General features: G+C 24.8%; 4 protein-coding genes across 6 annotated transcripts; 3 read left to right on the top strand and 1 right to left on the bottom strand.

The window, feature by feature from the left end:
* Window positions 1-115: 115 nt before the first annotated feature.
* On the top strand, window positions 116-6,365 carry LOC122858860 (neuralized-like protein 4). Its single transcript, XM_044162058.1, has 5 exons — window positions 116-487; window positions 768-1,073; window positions 1,137-5,701; window positions 5,777-5,929; window positions 6,001-6,365. Exons 1-5 carry the CDS (start codon window positions 338-340, stop codon window positions 6,188-6,190), a joined length of 5,364 nt encoding a protein of 1,787 aa, XP_044017993.1. The 5' UTR covers window positions 116-337; the 3' UTR covers window positions 6,191-6,365.
* A 187-nt stretch (window positions 6,366-6,552) lies between these two features.
* On the bottom strand, window positions 6,553-9,341 carry LOC122858874 (guanine nucleotide-binding protein subunit beta-2). Its single transcript, XM_044162088.1, has 6 exons — window positions 9,034-9,341; window positions 8,794-8,939; window positions 8,439-8,738; window positions 8,152-8,353; window positions 7,862-8,078; window positions 6,553-7,801 (listed from the first exon to the last, which is right to left on the bottom strand). The coding sequence occupies exons 1-6, from the start codon at window positions 9,100-9,102 to the stop codon at window positions 7,695-7,697; spliced, it is 1,041 nt and encodes a 346-aa protein (XP_044018023.1). The 5' UTR covers window positions 9,103-9,341; the 3' UTR covers window positions 6,553-7,694.
* A 1,291-nt stretch (window positions 9,342-10,632) lies between these two features.
* Window positions 10,633-13,981, top strand: LOC122858866 (tRNA-dihydrouridine(47) synthase [NAD(P)(+)]-like). Its single transcript, XM_044162073.1, has 5 exons — window positions 10,633-10,815; window positions 11,106-12,414; window positions 12,503-12,870; window positions 12,937-13,065; window positions 13,151-13,981. Exons 1-5 carry the CDS (start codon window positions 10,733-10,735, stop codon window positions 13,221-13,223), a joined length of 1,962 nt encoding a protein of 653 aa, XP_044018008.1. The 5' UTR covers window positions 10,633-10,732; the 3' UTR covers window positions 13,224-13,981.
* Window positions 13,982-15,478: 1,497 nt separating this feature from the next.
* LOC122858864 (serine/threonine-protein kinase OSR1-like) lies at window positions 15,479-25,155 on the top strand. 3 transcript variants are annotated; one of them, XM_044162071.1, is made up of 13 exons: window positions 15,479-15,860; window positions 18,084-18,215; window positions 20,292-20,454; window positions 20,585-20,774; window positions 22,142-22,254; window positions 22,329-22,579; window positions 22,650-22,815; window positions 23,310-23,545; window positions 23,633-23,747; window positions 23,809-24,071; window positions 24,142-24,328; window positions 24,411-24,488; window positions 24,921-25,155. In XM_044162071.1, the coding sequence occupies exons 1-12, from the start codon at window positions 15,793-15,795 to the stop codon at window positions 24,486-24,488; spliced, it is 1,962 nt and encodes a 653-aa protein (XP_044018006.1). In that variant the 5' UTR covers window positions 15,479-15,792; the 3' UTR covers window positions 24,921-25,155. The 3 variants fall into 3 exon arrangements, with proteins under 3 accessions (XP_044018006.1, XP_044018005.1, XP_044018007.1); XM_044162070.1 differs by having other exon boundaries at window positions 15,497-15,860; window positions 22,650-22,824; XM_044162072.1 differs by lacking the exons at window positions 15,479-15,860; window positions 18,084-18,215 and adding an exon at window positions 19,117-19,265 and having other exon boundaries at window positions 22,650-22,824.
* The last annotated feature ends 916 nt before the right edge of the window (window positions 25,156-26,071 follow it).

Raw genomic sequence — 26,071 nt, 5'->3', positions numbered from 1 at the left:
TTGACCGCAGCACCACTATGCGGTTAGCAATTAAATAATAATAATTTCTTTTGCGCGCGCAAGAGTGATGTACATACATTTTTTTTTTTTTATTATTGAATTGTACACATATGTATTTGTAATATAATAATAAAAATTATTAATAATATACAGATTGTTCACGTAGATGATGCTCCGGGCCGGGGTAAGACCTTTGCCTCTCGGTTAATTTTACAATTTTTAATAATTTAAATAATAAAAAAAATATTCAAGTGTCAAAAATAAAAAAAATAATAATTGTTATTATTAATTCTAAATATTGTGTGTGAATAATATTATTGAATTGGAAAAATATAAAATGTTTCATCGACAATGTGGAGATGGAATAAATTTAATAAACAACAATTGTACAGCAGTAAGAAATTGCACAGATTCAGAAAAAAAACATGTTATGAGTTTGGAGCCACTCAAAGATGATCAACTTTTTGAGATAAGAATTGACAGAAAGGTAATGATGATCAATGATTATCAAAACGTCAGGTTAAGAATATTTAAATTGTGTCAGCTGTCTTAATTCAAATTAAGATTAATTAATATAATCAAATTAAGTTGTTAATGATTGATGATATATGCCTAATCTTATTTGATTTTGATTACTATTTTTTATTTATTTATTTACAAAACTCTGACAGAAAAGTTAATGGATTATTTATTTCTTTAAAAAGTATTTTATTAAATTTCAATAGTAGAAAATTAATAATTGATTTACTTTAAAAATAATATTACAGTTTACATCATGGAGTGATTTTATAGAAATTGGAATAACAACAAATGATCCAGATACAGGAAGAGAAAGTCCTGGACAAACATGGATGTTAACAAGTACTGGAATCCTCAAAAATGGTCAACCAATAACAGAAATAAATTACACAACAAATTTAGATAATTTAGAGGAAGGTAACACTGTTGGTGTTATGAAAACAATAAATAATGAACTTGTTTTTTATATTAATGGCTTATCACAAGGTGTAGCCGCAACAAACATTCCAACTAAAGTTTTTGCTTTGATTGAATTATATTACGAGTGTATACAGGTAATGTTCTCCTGTTAATATTAATTTTACAAAATAAATAATTTATATATTTTTATATTTTAGATAACAATAATAAATCCAACAAGATCATCATCTGCATTATCATCATCTTCATCATCATCATCGTCATCGTCATTATCACCAAAAATAACAACACCAGAAATAAATAATGATCATCCACTTGGTGAATCATCATCATCAACAACAGCAGCAACAAATATGATTGCAAATTTAAATGTAAATTTAAATGTAAATATGAATGTATCATTACCAAAAAATCCAACAGCACAAGCAATACGTGAAGATCGTTTACGTTTTCATGAGCATGTTGGTGCACTTGTAAAATTATCAAATAATGCTAGAACAGCTGAACGTCGTCGTCCACTTGATGAATTTAATAATGGTATTGTCATGACACATCGTCAATTACGTGATAATGAATTATTTGAAATACGTATTGATCGTCTTGTTGATAAATGGTCAGGTAGTATTGAAGTTGGTGTAACAAGTCATAGTCCAACAGCACTTGAATTTCCAGCAACAATGACAAATATGAGATCAGGTACAACAATGATGTCAGGATGTGGTATTCTAACAAATGGTAAAGGTATACAACGTGAATATGGTGAAATAAATCTTGATGAATTAAGAGAAGGTGATAGAGTTGGTATGATTAGACATAGTAATGGTAATTTACATTATTTAATAAATGGTCTTGATCAAGGAATTGCTGCAAAAATAACACAAGGTGTATGGGGTGTTGTTGAATTATATGGTATGACTGTTAAAGTAACAATTGTTGATCGTGATGAAAGAGAAGAACAAAATTTAATAACAAGAAGAAATACATTACATTTACAAGGTTTAAATGATAATGGTGATGATGAACCACTTGATAGATTAACATTTCATCCATGTTGTGGTACACATGCTGATGTTATTAATAATGGTAGAACAGCACATCGTCCAAATGCAATGGATGATTTTAATAATGGTGTTGTATTAACAATGCGTCCATTACGTTGTAATGAATTATTTGAAGTTAAATTAGATAAAATTGTAACAAAATGGGCTGGTTCAATTGAAATTGGTGTTACAACACATTCACCAACTGAACTAGAATTTCCATTTACAATGACAAATGTTAGATCTGGTACATGGATTATGACTGGTAATGGTGTTATGCATAATGGTAATTCAATTATTGAACAATATGGACAAAATTTAGATCGTTTACAAGTTGGTGATCGTGTTGGTGTTATGAGAAAAGATAATGGTACAATACATTTTTTTGTAAATGGTATTGATCAAGGTGCTGCTGCTGTTAATGTACCAGAAAGAATATATGGTGTTATTGATCTTTATGGACAAGCAACACAAGCAACAATTATTGATTATTCTGATTATTATAGTCCAACAACAAATAATTCATCATTTAGTAATACAACATTATACAGTGATTTAAGATTTCATCATGTACATGGTAAACATGCTAGAATATCAAATAATGGATTAACAGCATCAAGAATACGTGCACTTGGTGAATTTAATGAAGCAATTGTTATTGCAAATAGACCATTAAGAGATGGTGAATTATTTCAAGTATCAATTGATAAAATGGTTGGTAGATGGTCTGGTGCGATTGAAGCTGGTGTCACAGCAATAAGACCAGATGAGCTAGAATTTCCATCAACAATGACTGATATTGATCATGATACATGGATGCTATCTGGTTCAACTGTTATGCGTGATGGTGTTACATTGAGACATCATTATTCTTGTGATTTAGATAAATTAACAGAAGGCAATAGAATTGGTATGATGAGATGTTCTGATTCAACATTACATTATTATCTTGATGGAGTTGATCAAGGTATTGCTTGTACTGGTCTTCCAGCTTATGTTTATCCTGTAATTGATTTATATGCACAATGCGCACAAGTTACTATTGTACAACCAGAAAGACGTGATACAATGACACAACAATATCTTGCATCTGAAAATAGTTTAAGTCAACAGCCAACATCAGTTATACAGCCACAAATACAAAATGAAATAACACATAAATTTCATGAATCAGTTGGTCTTAATATACAATTAAATAGTGATCGTATTATTGCAGCAAGATGTCGTGAATATAATCATGCTGTATTATTAAGTGAATCACCACTAGAAACAAATGAATTATTCGAAATATCAATACAAGAAATTGCAACAGAATGGTGTGGTTCATTACAAATTGGTGTTATTAGTAATGAAATTGGTACATGGTTAACATCAATGGATCTTGTACCAAGTATGACATCAATACCAATTGATGCATGGTATTTAAGTGGTAATGAAATACGTCATAAAAATTATGTATTAACACCAAATTATTGTCCAAGTCTTGATTGGCTGAGAGTCAATGATAAAATATCACTTAAACGTAGCCATGAAGGACATTTAAAATATTATATTAATGGCGAAGATATGGGTATTGCAGCAACAAATATACCAGAATTAATATTTGTTATTGTTGAATTATTTGGTACAACTGTTGCTGTTAAAATAACAAGTACAAAACAACAAAATTTATTAATGTCATTAAATGCTAGTTTACGTTTACAAGATTCACTTGAACTTGTACTTGATTCTGTACCATTAACATTACGTAATGATGCTGGTATGGATGATACATCTGTTGAATTATCTGAATTAAAATTACAAGAAAATTCAATAACACCATGTCAAATATCAATATCAAATATAACTGATATAACAAATACAGATATTAATTATGAATTTCATGAAAATCATGGAAGAAATATTGAGCTAGAAGGATTAAAAATTGCTAAAAGAGTTTCATCATATAATCAGGGTGTTGTTATGACAAATAAACCACTTGTTAAAGGTAAAATATTTAAAATTAAAATTGATAAATTAAATGAAAGATGGGTATCTGGTATATTGTGTGGTGTAACATGTATATCACCAGATAAAGCAACATTTCCATTAACAGCATTGGGTTTTAAAAAAAATTCATGGATCATATGTAGTGATTGGATGTCACACAATGGTGTTAAAATTAAAACAAGATACGGTGAAAATTTAGATAATATTAAAATTGAATCAACAATTGGTCTGTTAATTGATGAAGAATCAAAACTACATTTAATTATAAATGACATTGATCAAGGAGTTGCTGTATCTGATTTACCACAATTTGTTTATGGTGTTATTGATTTATATGGTCAAGTTGAAAAAATATCAATTATTGGAACACCAAATGATCACACAACAATTCGTAATAATGATGCTATTAATCATGCAATTGCTAATGATAATAATACAATTACCTTTGTTGATGATCCAGATAATTCACGTGAAAAAGCTGATCTTGAATGTTATGAAAAAGAAAATATTAATGGTAATCCGTCCAATGAACAAATTAAAATTAATAATGACGATAATGTACCAACAAATTCATTTATACCAATTGATTCAACAAGTAATCCTCCAATAGCAACAACAACAACAACAAATAATATATTAAATAATTTTGGTAAAACAACAAGTTGTCAATCAATTGATAATAATTCAGATGATGAATCTGATATTGAGAATGATTTACAAAATACAGAAATTAAAAAACAAAAAAAATGTAAAAGTATTGATTTAAATTTTAATAATAATAATACAATTTCAAATGATAATGGTGAAAATATTAATAATATTGATGATGATAATGATGATGACGACGACGACGATGATGATGATGATGATGACGATGATGATAATAATAATGTTAATAGTAATAATAATAATACTAATGATAGTAATAATATTGATGATGATAATAATACTAGTAATGAAATAATTGGCCTGAACAATGATTGTACAAATGTAGATATAAATAATGCAACGAATATTAATATTAAAAATGGATCAGCAGCATCATCAAGTAATATGTCAAATTTAAATACAGCAATTAATTCAACAAATGCAAATAATGCAATTAATGAAAGTATCGCATCAAATAGTCAAATGAATAATTCAAATATATTAATACAAGATAATATTATAACATCACAAACTGATAATAATATTATTATCAATAATAACAACAATAGCAACAACAACAACAATAATACACCAATAAATAATGAAGCAACAAATTCATCTGGTGATACATCAAGAATTAATAATAACAACAATAATAATCATATGATTAAAAGTAATGATAGTAGTAGTAATAATAATATAAATATTACTGGACAAAATCAACAAAATAATAATAATGAAAGAATTATAATATCACAAAATATAACAATAAATAATAGAACAATTATTGTAACATCAGCTAAAAAATGTGAATATTTAAAAGCATGTTTGAGATTAAAAAAAAGTTTAGTATTACCAGATGAATTTTTTTTACTTGATGATATAACATGTTATTGTAGTATGTGTTATAAAATAAATTCAGATGAAGTTGTTTGTGAAAAAGGTGAACCACCAGCTGAATTTCGTATTCCAGTTGGATGGGTTAGATTTCCATTAAAAATGAGTATAAATGCTAATCAAATACCTCAAAGTACAACAGATAAATGGCATGTTGCATTTTATGGAACAGGATTAGATTCAATTAGGTAAATGTCTCATTTTCTTCGTCTATTTTTCGATTAAAATTTGTCAGTTTAATATATTTGTTATTTTTTTTGTAGATGGATTTTAGATATGGGAGAGCTATTGACTGTTGAACAACTTGACATGAGTAATTTAACAACAAATATAAATACTGATGAACAAAATTTACAAGTTGTATTTTCACCAAATATTAATCATGTCACGTCCAAAGAGTGCTCAAAAAAATATCCGTAAGTTAATTAAATTTCGAGAGCTTTAAAATATACTTCGTTTTGTTAATTTGTATTTTTTTTATTTAAAGATATATTGATACTCAATCAAATAGAAAATTAAATGCATCAACGGCATTTCAATTATTGGTAAGACCTGGATCATACACAACAAGTCCAGGTAAAGAAAGAGTTGATGGTATTGAATCAACTGAATGGGCAACAAAAGAAGCAGGAGCTACAGTTATTATTGCATTGCTCATTCATCTTGATGGATTTTAAAATTGCCATTAATTTTTAATAATTAATCATTATCACTAAATCGGTCCTACAGTATCTCAAATTATACATATATATATAAAGTACGTATATAATATATTTCTATATAAATAAAACTACGCTAATACACTGCAAAAATCGATCGCAATAAAGAAAAAAAAATCTCCAAAAAGAAAAATAATTGAGAAAAGACATTGGAAATTTTTAAATGCCTACTTTTTTTTTTTTTTTTTTGCTGTCAATGTTTATAGAATTAAAAAATAAAATAAAAAAAAAGTATATTAATATTAAATCTATATTGATGAAATTAATGGTCGAGCTTGCGCAAATATATGTAAAATTTTTCTTGCCAACTAAATGAATTATTTTTTTGTTATATTTAAATTTTTTTATTTTATATTTATTTTTAAATAAAAATATTCATTTTCCATTATAATTCAAATCATCAAATAATGTACATAATCGTATTAATTAATCAATTACATTTTTACGCATTTTCTGTGATACTTTAATTACAGCGTGTAAAAAAACAAAAGAAAAAAACAAAATGAAACAACAAAAATACATTGTTGATATTCTTTTTTTTTTTTTAAATTATTTTCTAGCCCTAATTATTGCAGTCTACTATTGTTTACGTTAATTAAATTAATATCTAGTCATGATAATTATATTTTTTTGACAATTAAAAATAAAATATCTTTTTTAAAAAAGATTTAAATTAATTATGTTTATTTAATTTATTATTTTTTCTATTTTTCCGTCAAATAAAAATGTGATCATGTTGCTAATTAGATTAAAATTAAATAGCAGTAATATTATTATTATCAATAGCACATGTAGTCACGTGATTAGTCGTAGAATTTTTTATTTGTTACATCAACTAGTCGCGTGAAATATTCTTCAATTTTTCTTAGAATAATTATAATCCAACTGCACGCTGCTAATTAAATTTGAATAATTAAAAAATAAATTAATAAAGCCTGAAGTGCGATTCAAAATAATTTTAGCACAAAAAAAATTTATCTATTGATCAAAACAAATACACACACTGTAACAGATGATACAAATAAATTGTTTTTGATTTTTTTATTTTTCTGTCAAGCATTTAATAGCACTTGAATAAAAAAAAAATGAAAATAAAAAAATAATGCTGCAAGTATAAAGTGATAAAAAAAAAAACTGAATAAAAAAACATATTGTAAATGAATGTAATGTAATGTGGTGATGAAGATGATGATGATGATGATGATGATGGATCAAAAAATACAAAAAATTTTAAAACTCATTCAAAATATTTTTAATTTATTGTTTTTCTTTTTTTTAACAATCGTATTATTATTTGATGATTTATATCATTACTCTAATTACTTAAATGTGTATTATAATTATAGCAGAGTATTTATTTTTCATTGATTCAATTACAAGCACCTGATGTATATTTCAAACATTTCAGGTCTTTTCATTATTCAATTTTAATTTCTTCTTCAATAAATATTAGATTGATTATTTAGACCCAAATTCTAACACTTTGATCCCAGGAGCAGCTTGCCAGTGCCATTCCATTTGGAGCAACACTCAATGAAGTTACACGATTTTCATGACCATTCAAAACAGCTAAAAGAAAATTTAATTAACAATATGTTATTTGTTTTTATTTATTTTATTATTACGTACTATTGTGTTGAATTTTTAAAGTATCCCAAACATGAATGGCATTATCATCACAACCACAAAATATAAATCTTCCACTTAGTGATAAACCACAAGATGTAAAGCCAGGATTTGAATTTGGTGGTGTAAAAGTTGCCAATTGTTGATCAGATCTTAGATCCCAAAGTCTTGCTGTTTTATCTTCAGATGCTGTTACAAATGATTGACCAGATGGATGAAACTATTCAAGCATAATAAATAATATTAATTAATAATTTTAAAATACAAAAAAAAATAATGAATAATTTACTTACACAAACGGAATTAACATCAGCTTCATGACCAAAAAATGTTTGTCTTGCTTTTTCTTCTCTAAAATCCCATAGCTTGCAGGTTCTATCAACTGATCCTGTCAAATAACTGTTGCCATCAGGTGAAAGACTGATACTAACAACATCACCAGCATGTCCATTAAATTCTGTTGTTTTTTTATTTGCTTCTAAATCCCATATGCATCTGTAAAACAAATAACAAATCATTTTTTTTTTCGTTCAATATAAAATAATAAATAGAAAATGTAAAAAATAATTTTATTATTTACATTTTCATGTCACCTGATCCAGTGATGAGTTTATTATCTTCTAAAAATCTACATGAAGATAAAAAACCTTCATATCCCAAAAGTTCTCTGGTCATTTTGGCACAACCAGATGAATCTCTATTATTGACATCATAAACAGTACACATATTGTCCATTCCTCCACATGCAACAAAATTACCTGATGGTGCAAAAGCAACAGTCATCACCCATGCTGAACGTAGGGGAATAACTTGAACTTTATTTGCTGTCCAAGAATCCCATATAATCAATTTTCCATCCAATGATCCAGTTACACAATGTCTAAAAATATCATTATATTAATTTTTGGATTTATTTTTAATTTAATTTTTATCACCTGCTATCACCGGCATAGTGAACCGAGTTGACTTTGTTAATGTGACCCTTGAGAGATTTTTTCATAGCTAATTTTATTTTTGGTGCATCAGCAGCTGCACTGCAAGCATCTTCCATCGTAACATCTTGCTGTTTTTTTTGATCTTCCTAAAAATTAATATAAATTAATTATAATTAAAATTTTATTAATAAATAATTTTTTTAACATTGAATAATTTGTTGCTATTTTTTTCAAACATACCTGACACTTTTTAATCAAATCATCAAGCTCTTTTTTCAAGGCTGTTGTTTCAGCATCATCTTTAACCATTTTATTTACAAATTTATCTTCAGTTTAATATTGTAATTTATATTTTTTTTTTTTTGTATGTTTTAAATTTTCAAATAATTCAAGAGTATAGAAAAGAAAGTGTGTGTCAACTAGTGATAGTGATTCCTGTGAAATAAATTTTTTTTCTGTACTGAAAAAAAAAATAGAAGCCTTTGTAGATAATTTGTGACCTAGTAATCATATTAAATAAACGACAAATCTCATTTGTTGGAGCATTAAGAACTTGACTGACCCTTTAATTAAATTAAAATTTTATCCACAATACATAAACAATAATAATATTAGTGTGATAACACAAGTTATATTATTGATTAGTATTTTTTTTTTTTCGTATTTATAGCTACACTGATTATATTATTTAAGTGCCTTGAAATAAGCTGAAATATAATACGCAAAAAGGAAAAGAAAATTATTTTTTAAAAATAATCAGGCAAATATAAAGACAGGCTTTGACTATTTTGAAAAAAAATTTCATTATGTTCCAAGCATTATTTATTGATGCAAGTATACTTTTTCATTTTTTTTTTTTTGTTAAAATCAATTTCATTAGAATTGCGTAAACTTAAATTTTCAACCAGTTGGACTTGATGAATCATCAAATTTTCATCCAGCATCTGACACATATTAGCCTTGCATTTGGAAAACATACTCAGTAATTTTGCGTAAATACAAGCAATAATAAGTTGATGATTTATTAAGAAAATCGAGAAAAGTAGTATGTTGACAGCTATTTTAGAAAATAGGATTTTGTATATAGTAAAACTTGGTGCTACTGAATTTCCTAGTATGTTTTCCAAATGAAAGGCCATTATGATCTGATGCGATATGAAAATAAAACAAAAAAAAACAGGCGTTATACCAATAAGATGCTTTATAAGTTTTTTTTTGGAATCTTGTATTCAATTTCTGTATCAAAATTACAGCTGATATATACGCTCAAGTCTCTCAAACAAAAATTGAATACAAGATTCCAAAAAAAAACTTGAAAATCGTAAGGTTGACTCCAAGTCTGATATTATATAGAAAATTAATAATATGGATCATTATCTTATCAGATATAAAGCACGAATGATTTTTTAAAAAAGCTTATTTTGATCAACATATCTTGGAGAAGTAGCGGAGAAGAGACATTTTCTCCACCTTTTTTCCAATCATTAGTCATTTACGGAAAAAAGTGTAGAGTTGGCGGAGAAATATCTCCACCAGTTGTTGAACTTGTTGAATTTAAAATCAAAAACTCACAAGACATTGCCCCGAGTGTACCCGCAGTGTTTTAATTTTTAATTACACCGGGTAAGCCATATCGAAAATCGAAATTTATATCAGTCGAAAAAATATAGTAACGAAATATTTAAAATAATATTTCTAATTTTTTTTATAACATATTTTTTGAATAAATATAATAATTATTTATAAAATTTATTTAGTGTTTTATTCAATTATTTAAAAAAAAAAAAAATATTTGTTGAACCAATCTTGAAAGTTGAATGGCTAGTGCCTCGGTGGACCCTCCCCTTGATATTTAATGTCGACGGTCGACTCACCGCATATAATTTTCTCTCTCTCTCACTCGTGTAAATACATAAAAAACATGTACTAAACAATAAACATGGAAAATTTAAATGATAAATGTGCAGTTGATATAGATTTAATCAATGATAAATTCAAGGGAGTGTGTAGAATAAAACCAGAGTAAGTTGAAATACAATTTTTATGAACAAATTGATAAATCATGTAATTTTTCTAAAGTTTTTTATTTACCAAAGTGTTTCTAACCTGAAAAAAACAACATGAACATTGTTGAATTTTTAAAATGAAATAGTTTATTGTTTATTAATTATTTAAATATTTATTGATTAAAAAATTTAATGTTGTATTATTGTTATTTTCATAATTAGTAATACGAAATTATTTAAATTTTTTCCATAATCAAAAGAAAAACTTGTGTTAAAATTTTAATTGTTTATATTACTTGTAACCAGGTACATTATTGATGACCATGCTCGAGTACCAAGTAAAAATTGTAATCCAGAAAATAACAAAAAATCATTGACAGCTGATGATGGTGATGAACCAGTTGCAAAAAAAATTAAAATTGATGAAGATAATTTAAATTTAGAAATAACTAATGATGACAATAATAAAAATGACGATGAACCACCGAGAAAAAAAACAAAATTTGATAAAAAAAAAGATAAAACAGGTGGTCAAAATAAAGCAAGACCACCACCGTTTAAAGCACCACGTGAAAAAAGTCTTTGTTCATCCCTCCAAGATCAAACATCTGATGAACCAGAAAAAAAATGTAATTCACAAAAATGCTCGTTTATGCATGATAGACTTGAATATTTAAAAATCAAAGAACCTGATATTGGCCCAGAATGTTATACCTTCAATTTATTTGGAAGATGTCCAAGAGGAACAGCATGTAGATTTGGTAAAAATCATATTGACAAAGACGGTTTTAATATAATTAATCCTGATAAAATTGAAAGTTTAAATAATCAAAAATCAATGACTAAAAATAGATTACCATTGCCATTACAAGATATATTACGTAAACGTAAATATAATTTTTCAAAATCTGAAAAAATAATTAAAGAAAGTGATGCTATTAAAAAAGCTGAAAATGATAATAAAGAAATTGCTGAAAAACGTCAAAAACTTGAAACAAATATTACTGATAATTCTGATGATAATAATATTGAAAAAAAAATGGATACGACTGATGATGATGATAAAAAATTAGGTGCAGTTATTGATTATGATTTAATAAAACTTCGTTTATCAGAAAAAAAAAAAATTGATTGGAAAGATAAATTATTTTTAAGTCCATTAACAACTGTTGGAAATTTACCATTTCGTAGAATATGTAAATTTTATGGTGCTGATATAACATGTGGTGAAATGGCATTAGCACCAAAAATATTAAAAGGAGCAAATGAAGAATGGGCACTTGTTAAAAAATATGATACAGAGGATATATTTGGTGTACAAATATGTGGTAATAATCCAGGTGTATTAACAAGATGTGCACAGCTAATAAATCAAGAGACTGATGTTGATTTTATTGATTTAAATTTGGGTTGTCCAATTGATTTAATTTATAAACAAGGTGCTGGTAGTGGTATGTTAAATCGTTCTGGTATATTACAAACTGTTGTTAGATCAATTAGTGATGTTATTGATGTACCACTTAGTATCAAAACAAGAATGGGAGTTTATCAAGATAAACCAATTGCTCATAATTTAATGCCGAAATTTAGAGACTGGGGAGCATCAATGATAACTGTAAATATAAATTATTTAATTATTTTTATTCATTGTATATTTATTTAGAATTTATATATGATTTTTATTGTGTTAAATTAATTTTTAGATTCATGGAAGATCTCGTGAACAGAGATATACAAAATCAGCTGATTGGAAATATATTGAAAGATGTGCTGCAGCAACAAATCCAATTCCAATTTATGGTAATGGTGATATATTTTCTTATGATGATTATTTAAAAGTTAGAAATGATTGTCCAAGTATTCAGGGTGTTACAATTGGTCGTGGTGCATTAATTAAGCCCTGGATATTTAAAGAAATCAAAGAAAAAACAATCATTGATGTTCCAACTTCTGAAAGATTAGATATATTAAAAAAATATGCAAATTATGGCTTGGATCATTGGGGATCTGATACAAAAGGTGTTGAAACAACTAGAAAATTTATGCTAGAGTGGATGTCATTCCTTCACAGGTATATTTAATTTTTTAATTTAATTTACTTTAAATAGCAGCAAGTTTTATTGTTGTTTTATTTTAGATATGTTCCTGTTGGAATATTAGAACATCCACCACAAAAAATGAATGATCGACCACCTTATTATCGGGGACGTGATGAAGTTGAAACACTATTGGCAAGCTCAAATTGTGCTGACTGGATTAAAATATCGTAAGAAATATATTGATATATTATTTATTTATTTTATTAATTTGTAATTTATTTAAAAAATACTTTGTTTTTTTATTTGTTAAAGGGAAATGTTTTTGGGAAAAGTACCAGATGGTTTTCATTTTCTTCCAAAACACAAGGCGAATTCATGGAATTAATTGACTTTATTGAAATTGAAGAAAAATTTCAAATCTAATTATTAAATTTTATAAACAGAACAAAACAATTTGTTTATTTTAATTTGAATATATTTAAAAATACATCTTGTTGATTCACGTTGTCAATGTTTTATTCACAATTGTTTGTATTTAACAATATTAATCATGTCAAGATAGATTCTTCTGCAGGCAATGCACAATCAAATCCACTTGGAACTTTTATAACTTGTAATGGCCAGCAATCACTGGACCAACTACGTCGCATTAAGTTAACAGGTTGACTACGTCGAAGACAATGTAAACCTGTTTGTGAAAAAAACTGTAAAAACATATTTTTTTTTTTTAATTATAAAATTCAATTTATATAATATATTTTTTAGTTGAAATTATTATGAAAATTTTACCTGGTTTTTTTGACTGTATAAAGTCAAAATTTCTTCATCAATGAATTTCTTCACACGAAGATGGATGATATTCATATTTCATAGCTGACAAGTTCAACTGTCCTTTTCTTTGTTTCACACAAAATTTCATTTAGCTAAAAATAAATAAAATTGTTATTAATTTTGACTTTAAATTTTAAATTTATCAAAGAAAAAAAACAAGACCATTTAAAACAATCAAATATCTTTTTTAAAAAATGGAAAAATATTTATAAATTTACAGAATATTATTTTTTTTTAAATCACAAATTTAAATTTCATAATTAAGCCATGAAAATTACTGATATTTATTGATAAAATAAACTTTTAAACTGCAATGTCATTAAGGTTTTTAATTAATATAACACAGACAATTATTTTTATAAAAAATTTACAAAATAAAAAAAAATTGATGAAGATGATAATGACACGAGATCACTTTATTATCTTATCAAATTGGATTTTTGCTCACGTGCTCATATGTAATAGTAAATCAGTTAAATAATAAAGCAGGTACTCAAGTGTTTGTCAACTACTGTTGATCGTAATTATCATTGTTGGCTATTAAAAATAGTTAAAAAATTATTGAATACTGTTTGAAATATAAAAACAAATTAAATTCAAATTACCTCAATATAATTTTCATATGTCATATTTATTGAGCTTCAGTCGAAATATAATCTTCACAAGAAATTTTTTCCACTAACGAAATCATCAGTAGAATAATTTTTATTATCTAAAATTAAAAGATTAAAAAATTTATTATAAAATGGTGAGTTTATTTACAATTTTTTACTAAATAATAAATGTTTTATTTTAAATTTTTTAATACATCTATTTTTCAATATAATATTAATAGAAAAATAAAAAAAAACTTGATAACAAATTAATAAATGCATTTGTGTTTTAAAAAAAATAAAAAAAAAACACATTGATAAGTGTCATCAAGTTATTTTTTTATTTTTAAAATGTATACATGTACAGTGTTAAACAAGTTACATGAGAATAAATTGCTTTAATTTATTGATCATGAATATTGTGATGAGTACAATGATGATGCACAAGACCGTGACATTGAACAAGCCAAAAAGTGTAGTTGATTGATTTTATTTAATATTGTTAATATGTATATTCATTGATGAATGTGTGTTGAAGGTACATTAGAAGAGAATAATTTATTTAAATTTCCATGTGAAAAATCAGATGTATCCAGTATATATATTTTTTTTTGTTTTGCACAAGGTCACGACGATTTAGCTGTGTCAACCGGTGAGACAAACACGTGTATTCTACATCAAGAGAGAACAAGGGGAATATTACTTTGCAGCTAATCAACAATTTAAAATTCTTCTGATAAAAAACTACACAATACATAAATTCTATCTATGATTTTTCTTCCTGTTTTTTATTATTTCTTTTCATCATAAAAAATACAAAGGTATGAAAAAAAAAAAAACTGAATATCATTGTAATTGTTATTTTTTTTTTTTTTTATGGCATCAGCCTACTTTTGCATATTTATTTACTTCTTCAAATATTATTTATTTATTCAATTATTATTTTTTTTTTTAATCAAATATATATGAAATAAATTTTATAGGTAGTGGTTTCTTTTTTTTTTAATTTTCTGATAATGCTATCTTGAAAATGATAGCTTTCTTTGAATTGCATGTCAAAGTATTGATAGCTGGTGTTTTTATTAATTTTTTTTTTGAAAATTTTCTTTGTCAATAATTAGACAAGTTGACAAAGTAACAATAATATGTGTATATGTGTTACTTTGAAGTAGTGGAATAATAATATATACGTTAATGTGTGATAGGTACTTATTCAATTGACAATGTTCAGTCGACATAGTTCAGTCGATGACAAACATTCAATGATCTTACATCGTTGTATTCTTTATATTTTAAAAAATATATGAATATTTTTACTGACAATTAATTTTTAAATTATAAATTAAATTAAGTTAATTTATTAATTATTATTGTGTCCTATATTTCTAAGTGATAATAATACTCAATATAAGCGGGAATTTATTTTTTATTCAAATTTATTTTTATTTGTGATTGTATATAAAATAAAAAAAAGTGGGGTTTATTTAATTTTTATTATTAATATTATTTTAATTGAAATATGAAAAAAATATGAAGCTTGAAATGGCCGCTGATTTTTTTCGAAATGGAACTTTAAATGATTCTTCAACAAATAACAGGTTAAATTTATTTTTTTTTTCTAATTAATTTCGACTAAAATATGATCTATGTTTCCACAATTTTTAATGAAATAAAAAAGTGAAAAAACAAAATAGTTATTGTTTTTTTTTTTTGGAAATGATTCACATGTGATTGAAAATATTAAAAATATAAATGATAAATTTTTTTTTAGTGGGAGAAGTTATTAGACTGATAGGCAATTGACTCAGTTGCCCTTACATGTCGCCAGGTTGAGTCAATTCATTATTATCACTCAAATTGAATTGCCGGTAATTAAAAAATCATACCAAAGAATTTTACAATGACAAAAAAACAAACAAAAAGCAAACAATTTTGCTATATACAAATAAAACGATTAATAATTATTGCCGCTGGAATTTTAATTTTTCAACAATAATCATCAATTTGGAAATGAAAAAATATACATTTAATATTTAAATAATGATATTTAAAATATTATTAGTAAACTCAAAACACGTTTGTAGATTTATTAAGTTTTATGTATAATATTCATTCACGTTTATTGGTAATTTTAATCCGGGTCGTATACTAACAATAATCACAGAGTCCGCCCACTAGCAATTTTAATATATCCAAGTATTTTTCCCCTTTGCAAACCCTTTTTATCAATTTAATTTGCAAATTTGCCAAGTGTACCACGCGAGGAAAAATTACACAGCAATGTAAACAAATTTTTCAAGACCGATGACGTCTATTTTGTAATTTTCAATTATAATTTTATTTTTTAAATTTAATAAAAGTATACTTAATATTTTTTTCAATTTAAAAAATAAAAATTTGATTATTTATTTGTTAAATTTTAAAAAATAATAAATTGTTTGTATTATTTAATAAGTGCATTGTTTCGAATGTTCTTGAAATTTAACCGGTACATGATGATGATCAGTTGAAGCGCGCATTTGTTGAACCAAGTGGGCTTCAATGACAACGTTCAGGATAGACAATTGATGTCATATATATATAGAGTGGAAAAACGACTCGTGAATTCGATTTAAACTGCAAATATCAAGTGAAAAAAAAAAAATATATATATACATATATTAATATATTCATTGTAAGCTTGATAAAAAAATTTAATGATTATATAAATTGGCATTATTTTTAATCAAAAATTTTTTATTCAATTTTTTTATTTAAATAAAAATATAGTCTTTTAAATCACGATAATAAATGTATAAAGCTATTTTTTAAAATGTCATTTACATTTGTCGAGATGGCATTATACTGTGGCAATGATCTCCTAACAATTTTGTACTATTTTGGCCTTGGTATGATTATTGTCACGCGACTCAATAATTCAATTTTTTATAATATTTTTTTTTTCCAAGAATAAAAATTATCATAGAATACAAATCATAAAAAATAAACGATAAAATATTGAAAGATATTAAATAATGACAAATTGTATTTTAAATACTTGAAAAAATAATTATTTTTTTGTTTAGAAATTTTATCTATCACGTAATAGAAAAATAACGAAAAAAAAAATATAAATTTCTAGCTGTGACATCATTTACGTGAAATCTTAATATAGTGAGTTTAAAAAAAAAAAAAAAAAAATACAAGTATGTTAAAGATAATTGTAAATAGTTTTGATATTTATAAATTTCGAAAAAAAATTATTATTTTAAAATTTCATGACAGCTTGAGTAAATATTGTTGGATAATTTTTTGTTTAAATTGATAATATATCAAGTGGGTTTATTTTGAATAAATATATTTTATAAATATTATTGAGTATCATTAAATTATTTTTAGATGACAGTAAAGTGATATACCCTCTTAATGATATCTAAAAATAGCAACTAAGGACAATATAGTTCCAATTATTCCATTTAAGTATTTAGGTGTCAATCGAGTAAGCAGCAATTTAAAAATATTCCATACTACATGCTCAAAGCCCAAGGGCTCCATGTGTTAAATCTCTATGATGAAAAAAAGTGAGGAAGATACAGAGAGGAAGAGGGAAGAAGAGATAAGAGAGAGAGAAAAAAAAAAATTCACATTAAAAATCAAAAGATATACTATTATATATTCATTGCTAACGAAACTTTTACTAAGCCGTATGTTTTTTTTTTATTTTTTTCTTTTCACACGTGCTCTCTAAAAAATTTTAGTTTAAAAAAAAAATTACATGTTTATTATAAATATTTACGGATATATATTGTAATAATTATAAAATAAAATTATTTTATTTACAGGACTGTTGTTAAAATGGGACAGAAAAAAAATGGTTCAACTGTAACATCAAATGATCCATCAGAAATACCTGAGGAACAACTTAAATTTCAAGACAGTAGATTTCTCACGACTTTCGTTTTGGGAAAAAATAGGTAACTATTCAATTTTAATAAATTTTATTTTATTCAATTATTATTATTATTATTTAAATATCAAATTTCGAAAGTCGCGTGTGTTCCACGTGTTTTTCTTTTTTTTTATTTTGTCTAACAATTTTTTTAATGGTATTGATTGTTAAACTCATCAGCCAAAAATACATGATGATTTAGAAAAAAAAAAAGGATGTTTATTGAATACGAAATTTGAAGAATATTATTTTTTAAATTGGAATTATTGAATTATTTATTTTAAAAATATTGATGACCTTTTTAAATGACAATAGTGTAGTGATTTAAAATAATTTATTTTACATGATATTTTATATCATCAAGCTAGAATTGATGAGTGAATAATTTATCATGATATTTCTATTTGTCAGGTGTTTTTGCTTCGTCAATTCAAAACAGGAAAATGGTTAGGGCTTAAAATACCATGGCAAATAAGCGCTTTTGATAACGAATCTAATTATTGAATTTTTAGTAATCAAACTTTTTTTTTTTATTGATTTTCTTTTCTTTTTATTATTAAATGAGTATTGATTTTTTTCTTTTCAATTTTTTCGGTTATTTATATTATTTATTGATTTAATTATTTATATTATTTATTTTTGTTTGTTTAATATTTTTCATGTGGTTCTCAATTCTCATTGAGCAAACTCAAGTTAGAGAGAACTAAATTAATCATAAAAAAAAAAAAATAAGTGTCGCGTGTATTTGATTACAAGTGCGGGTTGGTCTAAATTCGATAGTTTATTTCAACGATGAGACACGATTAACCTCGCGACATTAATCAACTGCTCTTGAATTGTCATATAACATTATAAGAACATTGTCTTTCTTGCTAGATTTAATTTCATCTATTTTTTTTTATTTATTTAATTGTCATTTCGGGGGATTTTTTAAAAAAGCTATGCCCCCAATCACGAGACAATTTATATCCAGTTCGAAACGAGACATTAGAACATTTGGATTTCGTAGAAATACATTTCGAAAAAAATTACATTCTCTAGTTTCTATTTTTTCGGGGCTTGATATTGTCAAGGGGTAAGTCTATTTTTCACCTCAACAATTTTGAATTTTATTTCAAGCATTAATTATAACAACTAAATAAATAACACGTTTGTTATAAACAATTATCATGCATACAATATTTCCTAACTAAAAAAAAAAATATATATATACAAAGAGAAGAAAATACTTCTAAACACTGACACGTTAATTATTAAAAAAAAAAAAAACGTGCAAATTAAATTATTTACAATTATTTTTAGCAACAGTTATATATATTTTTTTAAAACTTTTTTGGCTTGATTAAAGTTAAAAAAATATGACAATAAAAAAAAAAGATAATATTATATTTTTAGTGCTTTTTATACCCGGAAGTATGTGTTTAAATATATCATTATTTATTCAACTCATTTGACAAAAAATTACCATTGAGATTGACCAATAAAATTTGCACGATAATACATTGCTAATATCACAGTGAATAATTTCGTCATCTCCGTATATAAATATCATTTTATTTAGGCAACTTATCACTCTCTTAAAAAAAAAAAATAAAAATATGTTACATAAATATTTAAAAAACTATTTGAAATAATTATTTAAAAAATAATATATTTATAAACAATTGTGTGTAGTATACATTAATAAATAATTTATATTTTTTAAAACTTAATAATGAATTTGTAAAATATTAATAATAATCTCATCATTTTTATCGTTAATAAAAAGATAAAGACTATTGTAAATATTCATGCACACAGATGGTCCGATAATAAATAAAATATATATCGTAAATCGTCATCAATTGCGTCAGTAAAAAAAAAAACGTAAAATATATATTACACACATTAATACATGTGTTAAAACGTACAAATACTTGTAATAATTTTCTTATAAAAATTTGGCCTCATTTTAATTAACTTTATTGTTTAGAAATTTTATTTAAAAATTCAAATAAAATTTGTAATTTTATATTTAATTGTTTAATAGTAAAATTGAATTTTATATTTTCATTTTTTGATTTTGTTTTAAATGATTATCATCAATTTATTGTTTTCACAGAATTATTTCACCCGATGTTGTGCCACCTTGTTCACCTGGAATATTTCGTCAAAAATCATTTTTTTCAACAACAAATTCAAGCAGTTCTTCATCAATAACATCGGCCAAAAACGATCAAATATCAAGTAATCCCGCCGAAAAAATTAACAACAATTCTAATCAGGTAAAAAAAAAAACACCTAAAATTTACTTAATTAAAAATTAAAAGAATCAATTTTTTTTTTTTTCAATTAAAAAAATTACCAGACTAATTTACCTGCTGTTTGATTAATTAATTTTTTTTTTTTTAATAGACAAAAAATATATCGAGAAACGTAATTGGCAGTAGTGGGGGTGGATTGGTGCAGAGAAACGCTCGTAGCGCTGGTAAGCACTTGCGTCTTCGCGTGGTACTTCCAAATAAAATGGCGTCTACGAGCGTAAACACGGTGTTACAGGGCTGGCCTAATAGTAAAGACGATTATGAACTAAAAGAGGTTATCGGTAAATATTTATGTCAACTATTATAATAATTATTATTAATATTATTGTTAATTATTATTGTCAAGTTATTCAATTATTGTGAGTTGGTGTATGATTTTTATTTTAAATTTTTTGCTCGGTGGTTTCGACCGGCGAGAACAGCGTTCAGACACCCCCGGCTGACGTGCAACGTCAACTCGATTTTATGTGTTACATAAAAAAAAAGAGAAAAAAAATAATAGTAATATATTGTTGATAAGTGAATAAATGATTGTGATATATTTTTTTTTTTTTACATCAATACAATATTGTGTGTTTTTGTAATTAATTTTCCATGACAGTCAATTCAATGAAAGTCAAAAAAAAAAAAATCATTTAGATCTCATTTTTTGGAGTAATTATTTAATCCAATAAATATTCTTGAAAGTCAGGAAGATACCTCACAAATTGTTTATTTAATTAAAAAAAAAAAATAGTCGTTTTATAATATTTTTTATTATTGTTTTTTAAATTATTAGATGACTTTTATTTTCAAGAAAATAATATCAAAATTATATTTTTTATATACATATAAATTATTTATTTTTAGAACAGTTTTTTTTTTATTTAAATTATATTTAAAGGTAGCTTAAAATAAGCTGTTTAAAAGAGTATATTTTTTTTTATCAAACAGTATTTATATTATTATTATTTGAGGTTTGAGTTTGAATCATCAGCTATTGTTAAATGATAATTTTTATTTATGTTATTTCAGAGAGTTCTGAGAATAAGCTTTCACAAGAGACTATTTACGTTATTTTTATTATCGTTAATTTTTTTTTTTTTTTTTTTTGTTGTTAATTATTGTGGAAAATTTTCTCTTTTACTCTGATTTACAGGTTTTAATATCACCTGATATAACCCAAATAACAATGTCTAAATTTGTCAAATAAACATGAGAAAATATTAACATTAACAATACATTCCTAATGAGTCATTAGAGACAAATAATATATTATTATTATTATTATTATTATTATTATTTAAGTGAAATTTAAATTGGATGATATCCAAACAATTTAACTGGCCATCAGCCAATGATTAAGTCTTTTTTGGTACCTTGAAAAGTATCATCATACAGCTGTGTTATCTTAACAAATAAAAATTAGTTTTTTGTTATTATAAAATAACTAAATTTATCTACCTACTTTCATAATTTCTTGAAAATTTAAAAGACATAAATAACAGTAAAATAATTTTTATCTTTTTTATAATCAACACACAAAAATTATTAAAAATTCCATGAATATGTTATTTTGTATTTTAAAATGTTTTGATAAAACTTTGACAATCAACATAATGTAATAATTTATAATTAATTTTAATTTATTATTTTATTTATTTTTAAGGTGTTGGTGCAACAGCAGTTGTTCATGGTGCATTTTGTGTACCACGTCAAGAAAAATGTGCAATAAAACGTATAAATTTAGAAAAATGGAACACCAGTATGGACGAACTTTTGGTAATGATTAATAATTAAAATATAATATTGTTGGATATAAATAATTGATGATTTATATTTATTAAATTTTATAGAAAGAGATACAGGCAATGTCATCTTGCAATCATGAAAATGTTGTAACTTATTATACTTCATTTGTTGTGAAAGAAGAATTATGGCTTGTACTGAGACTATTGGAGGGTGGTTCACTATTGGATATAATAAAACATAAAACAAGAACAACTAATTGTAAACATGGTGTATTTGATGAAGCAACAATAGCCACTGTACTTCGTGAAGTACTCAAAGGTCTTGAGTATTTTCACAGTAATGGACAAATTCATAGGTATTTTTTACAAAATATTCAATATATTATTTATAAAATAAATATTGTTAATTGATAATTTTCTTTACAGAGATATCAAAGCTGGTAATATACTTCTTGGTGAAGATGGAACAGTACAAATTGCTGATTTTGGTGTTAGTGCATGGTTGGCAACTGGACGTGATCTTAGTAGACAAAAAGTTAGACATACATTTGTTGGTACACCATGCTGGATGGCACCAGAGGTCATGGAGCAGGTGAGAGAGGAAAGTTGCACTACAATTTTTTTTTTTCTAGCTTGCAATTTGATCTTTGCAGTGTCTGTTTTTATTTATTTATTTTTTTAATTAAACAGAAATTAAGTCAAGTAAATTATAGAGAAAAATAGAATATACATTTATTGCTTTGCCAATATCATGGAATTTTTAATGCTTTGATAAAATTTAAAAATAGCTTGGATAATATAATTAATGTTTTTTGTATTTAAATTTTATAAATATTAATTTTAACTTGCTTATTGACCCTGGCTTTTGAAATTAATTAAAAGAATTTGTGTTTTTGATTCATTAATTCATTAATTCATTCATCAATTTAACTTGAATGTACAGACTGTTTTGATCATGCACTCTAAAAAAAAAAAGTTGTGTGTACATAGTGTTAAAAATTTATTTTTTTCACTTCATCATATCATTAAATAATTTGACAATCTACAGATGTTTTATTTGTATAACATTGTAATATTGATATTTAGGATCATGGATATGATTTCAAAGCTGACATATGGTCACTTGGTATAACTGCAATTGAAATGGCAAGTGGTACTGCTCCATATCACAAATATCCACCAATGAAAGTTCTCATGCTTACACTACAAAATGATCCACCAACTTTGGATACTGCTGCTGATGACAAGGATCAATATAGGGCCTATGGAAAAACATTTCGTAAAATGATCGTTGATTGTTTACAAAAAGATCCAACAAAACGGTATAATTATTAAATTATTAAATTATTAAATTATTATTTAAATTGTTTTTATCATGTTAAATGATTTTTAAATTTTATAAATTTTAGACCAACAGCAACTGAGCTATTAAAACATCCATTTTTTAAAAAAGCCAAAGATAAAAAATATTTACAACAGACACTTGTTGCAATTGGACCAAGTTTAGAGACTCGTGTACAAAAAGTAAGCTATAATTATTATTCAAGTATTTTAAATTACTATTTTAATGTTTATTTAATTAAAGGCATCAAAACGACAACCTGGTACATCTGGTCGTTTACATAGAACAGTAACTGGTGAATGGGTTTGGTCATCTGAAGATGAAGATGATGGTTCATCAAGTGGTGATGAAGGCAAAGAAACATTACCAGTTAATACAATTGATAATGTCAGTAGTGAAGAAGATGGACCTGATGATATTGAAGGACAAATTAAATCAGCAACAAGTAGACTTGTTATACAATCAGCTGAACAAAATATTCCTATTAATTTAGTTCTCAGACTTCGGTAAATATATATTAATTTTAAATAAATATTATTAAATTTTGTTATTAATTTATTTATTTTTATTAAATAGAAATCAAAAAAGAGAATTGAATGATATTCGATTTGAATTTGCTGTTGGTGTTGATTCAGCTGAAGGTATTGCATCAGAATTAGTTGGAGCTGGTTTAGTTGATGGTAAAGATATTGTTGTGATAGCAGCAAATTTACAAAAACTCATTGATAGTGCTGGTCAACTTAGAACAGTAACATTCTCATTGGTAAATTTACATGAAATTTTAATTGTTATTAAATTTCATATTATCATTGATTAATTTGTTTTTATGTATTTATTTTTTATAGAATTCAGGGTATGCTGCTAATGAAATTCCAGATGATAAGGCATTAATTGGGTTTGCCCAGATTTCAGTTACAGACTAGGTGATTCAAAAAATATATTGTTTCTTATTATTTTTTTTTTTTTTTTCTTCAAAAATCAACATTTTAAAATATTTAAAAAATTTGATTAATTTCTAAATTTTTATGTTACATATAATTAAAATTATTATTAAAGTATTACAAATCATAAAATATCAAGATGAAAATAATGATAAAAACATGATAAAATTTTTATTAAAAAATTAACAGAAAAATCAAGAATATTTCTTGAGTAAAATATTGTTGTTTAATATGGAAAAACAATTTCTATCAATTAATGAAATTAAATGAAAAAAAAAATAATTAATGTTATCATATTGCACTTTCATAAGACTTCATCATAATCAACTTGTAACATTCGTTTTATGTTAATTTATGTAAATATTCATAGTCATAGTTCTTTTAATAATTTTTTTTCTTTTTTTTTTTTTCAAGTATATTTGTGCGTTTTGTTGAACACAGAAAAAAAAAGAAAATGATGACGGGGGTTAATGTGCAAAAAACACATCATTTGATACATCACTTGCAGAAGATAAAAAAAAAAATTTAAAAGAAAAAAAGAAGAGAAAAAAAAAGAGCTATCAATAACTATTAATAATGAAAAATGAAAATTTTGTTTTTGTACTTAATCAGAATATGTTACTACAATAAATTTAGCGTGTTCAAAAGAGCTTAGATAATTTTTCCAGTTTCAAAAAATAAATAAATAAATGAACAGTATATCTTTTAAAATAAGTACTACACAAGTTTTTTTAAAATCAGTAACGACAAAAATAAATAGATGATGTTATAAAAATGGCCTTTTTGTATTTGACAACTGACAAAGGCAATTTAATTCTACCTAATAAAAGTTAAAAGCCCAAAAAAAAAAAATATATATAACTCTACTTTTAAATAAAATCAATTAATTTGAAAAAAATAGTTTAGTACAATCAAACTCCCCTCTTTTTCTGATATATTTTTAAATGAATATATTTTTTTTTCTCGTTATTGTAAATATACAGCTTTGTTTTTTAACTTTAAGCGTTTAATAACGTATTTAATTTAGCATTAATATATAAGATTAGTTATAATGTTGATTAAAAAAAATATGGCACTATCCACATTGTTTTGAAAAAATAATAAACTGCAGGCAAGGATAATTAGAATTTTTAAAAAATTAATAAACTTTTGTTCTGAGGAAAGTGCCTTAATCTGATACACAAAACACACTATTCTTGTTGAACTTTTTTCTTTAAATTCAATTAATGCAAAAAAAAAAATTACTAAAACAATTATAAAAGAGAAAATATGTCTGCTATATTTAGCATTTATTTATTAAAGCAATAGACTGTTAAACACGAAAAAAAACACTATTCGTTAATCCATTGATAAAAAAAAAAGACAACAAATATAATGCAAAACAAAAATATCTTTCTTCGATTAAAAAAAAAAAAAATTGTAAAACTACCTTCGCTTGATTGTTGTACTTAATAATTTAATTTACCTGTAGAAATTCATTTTCTTTTCATAAAAAAACGAAATAATAAAATAAAGAATTTGAGCTTTCCATAATTTTCAGAATAAAACCAAAAAAAAACAATATT

The sequence above is a fragment of the Aphidius gifuensis genome, linkage group LG6 (assembly GCF_014905175.1).
Source record: "Aphidius gifuensis isolate YNYX2018 linkage group LG6, ASM1490517v1, whole genome shotgun sequence".
Taxonomy (NCBI): domain Eukaryota; kingdom Metazoa; phylum Arthropoda; class Insecta; order Hymenoptera; family Braconidae; genus Aphidius; species Aphidius gifuensis.
Note: the sequence above shows the minus strand (reverse complement) of the source record. Positions and strands in the feature narration are given on the sequence as shown.

What these genes read in the sequence shown, in the direction of transcription:
- LOC122858864 (XM_044162070.1), top strand. Translation starts at nt 15,793, where the DNA reads ATGAAGCTTGAAATGGCCGCTGATTTTTTTCGAAATGGAACTTTAAAT. An exon ending in AGTAATGGACAAATTCATAG is followed by an intron (nt 22,580 to 22,649) that starts GTATTTTTTACA and finishes TTTTCTTTACAG; the next exon opens with AGATATCAAAGCTGGTAATA. An exon ending in TCATGGAGCAGGTGAGAGAG is followed by an intron (nt 22,825 to 23,309) that starts GAAAGTTGCACT and finishes ATTGATATTTAG; the next exon opens with GATCATGGATATGATTTCAA.
- LOC122858866 (XM_044162073.1), top strand. Translation starts at nt 10,733, where the DNA reads ATGGAAAATTTAAATGATAAATGTGCAGTTGATATAGATTTAATCAAT. An exon ending in GTGTGTAGAATAAAACCAGA is followed by an intron (nt 10,816 to 11,105) that starts GTAAGTTGAAAT and finishes ACTTGTAACCAG; the next exon opens with GTACATTATTGATGACCATG. An exon ending in GCTGACTGGATTAAAATATC is followed by an intron (nt 13,066 to 13,150) that starts GTAAGAAATATA and finishes TATTTGTTAAAG; the next exon opens with GGAAATGTTTTTGGGAAAAG.
- LOC122858860 (XM_044162058.1), top strand. Translation starts at nt 338, where the DNA reads ATGTTTCATCGACAATGTGGAGATGGAATAAATTTAATAAACAACAAT. An exon ending in AGATAAGAATTGACAGAAAG is followed by an intron (nt 488 to 767) that starts GTAATGATGATC and finishes ATAATATTACAG; the next exon opens with TTTACATCATGGAGTGATTT. An exon ending in ACAGGATTAGATTCAATTAG is followed by an intron (nt 5,702 to 5,776) that starts GTAAATGTCTCA and finishes TTTTTTTTGTAG; the next exon opens with ATGGATTTTAGATATGGGAG.
- LOC122858874 (XM_044162088.1), bottom strand. Translation starts at nt 9,102, where the DNA reads ATGGTTAAAGATGATGCTGAAACAACAGCCTTGAAAAAAGAGCTTGAT. An exon ending in CACTATGCCGGTGATAGCAG is followed by an intron (nt 8,739 to 8,793) that starts GTGATAAAAATT and finishes TGATATTTTTAG; the next exon opens with ACATTGTGTAACTGGATCAT. An exon ending in TTTAAAAATTCAACACAATA is followed by an intron (nt 7,802 to 7,861) that starts GTACGTAATAAT and finishes ATTTTCTTTTAG; the next exon opens with CTGTTTTGAATGGTCATGAA.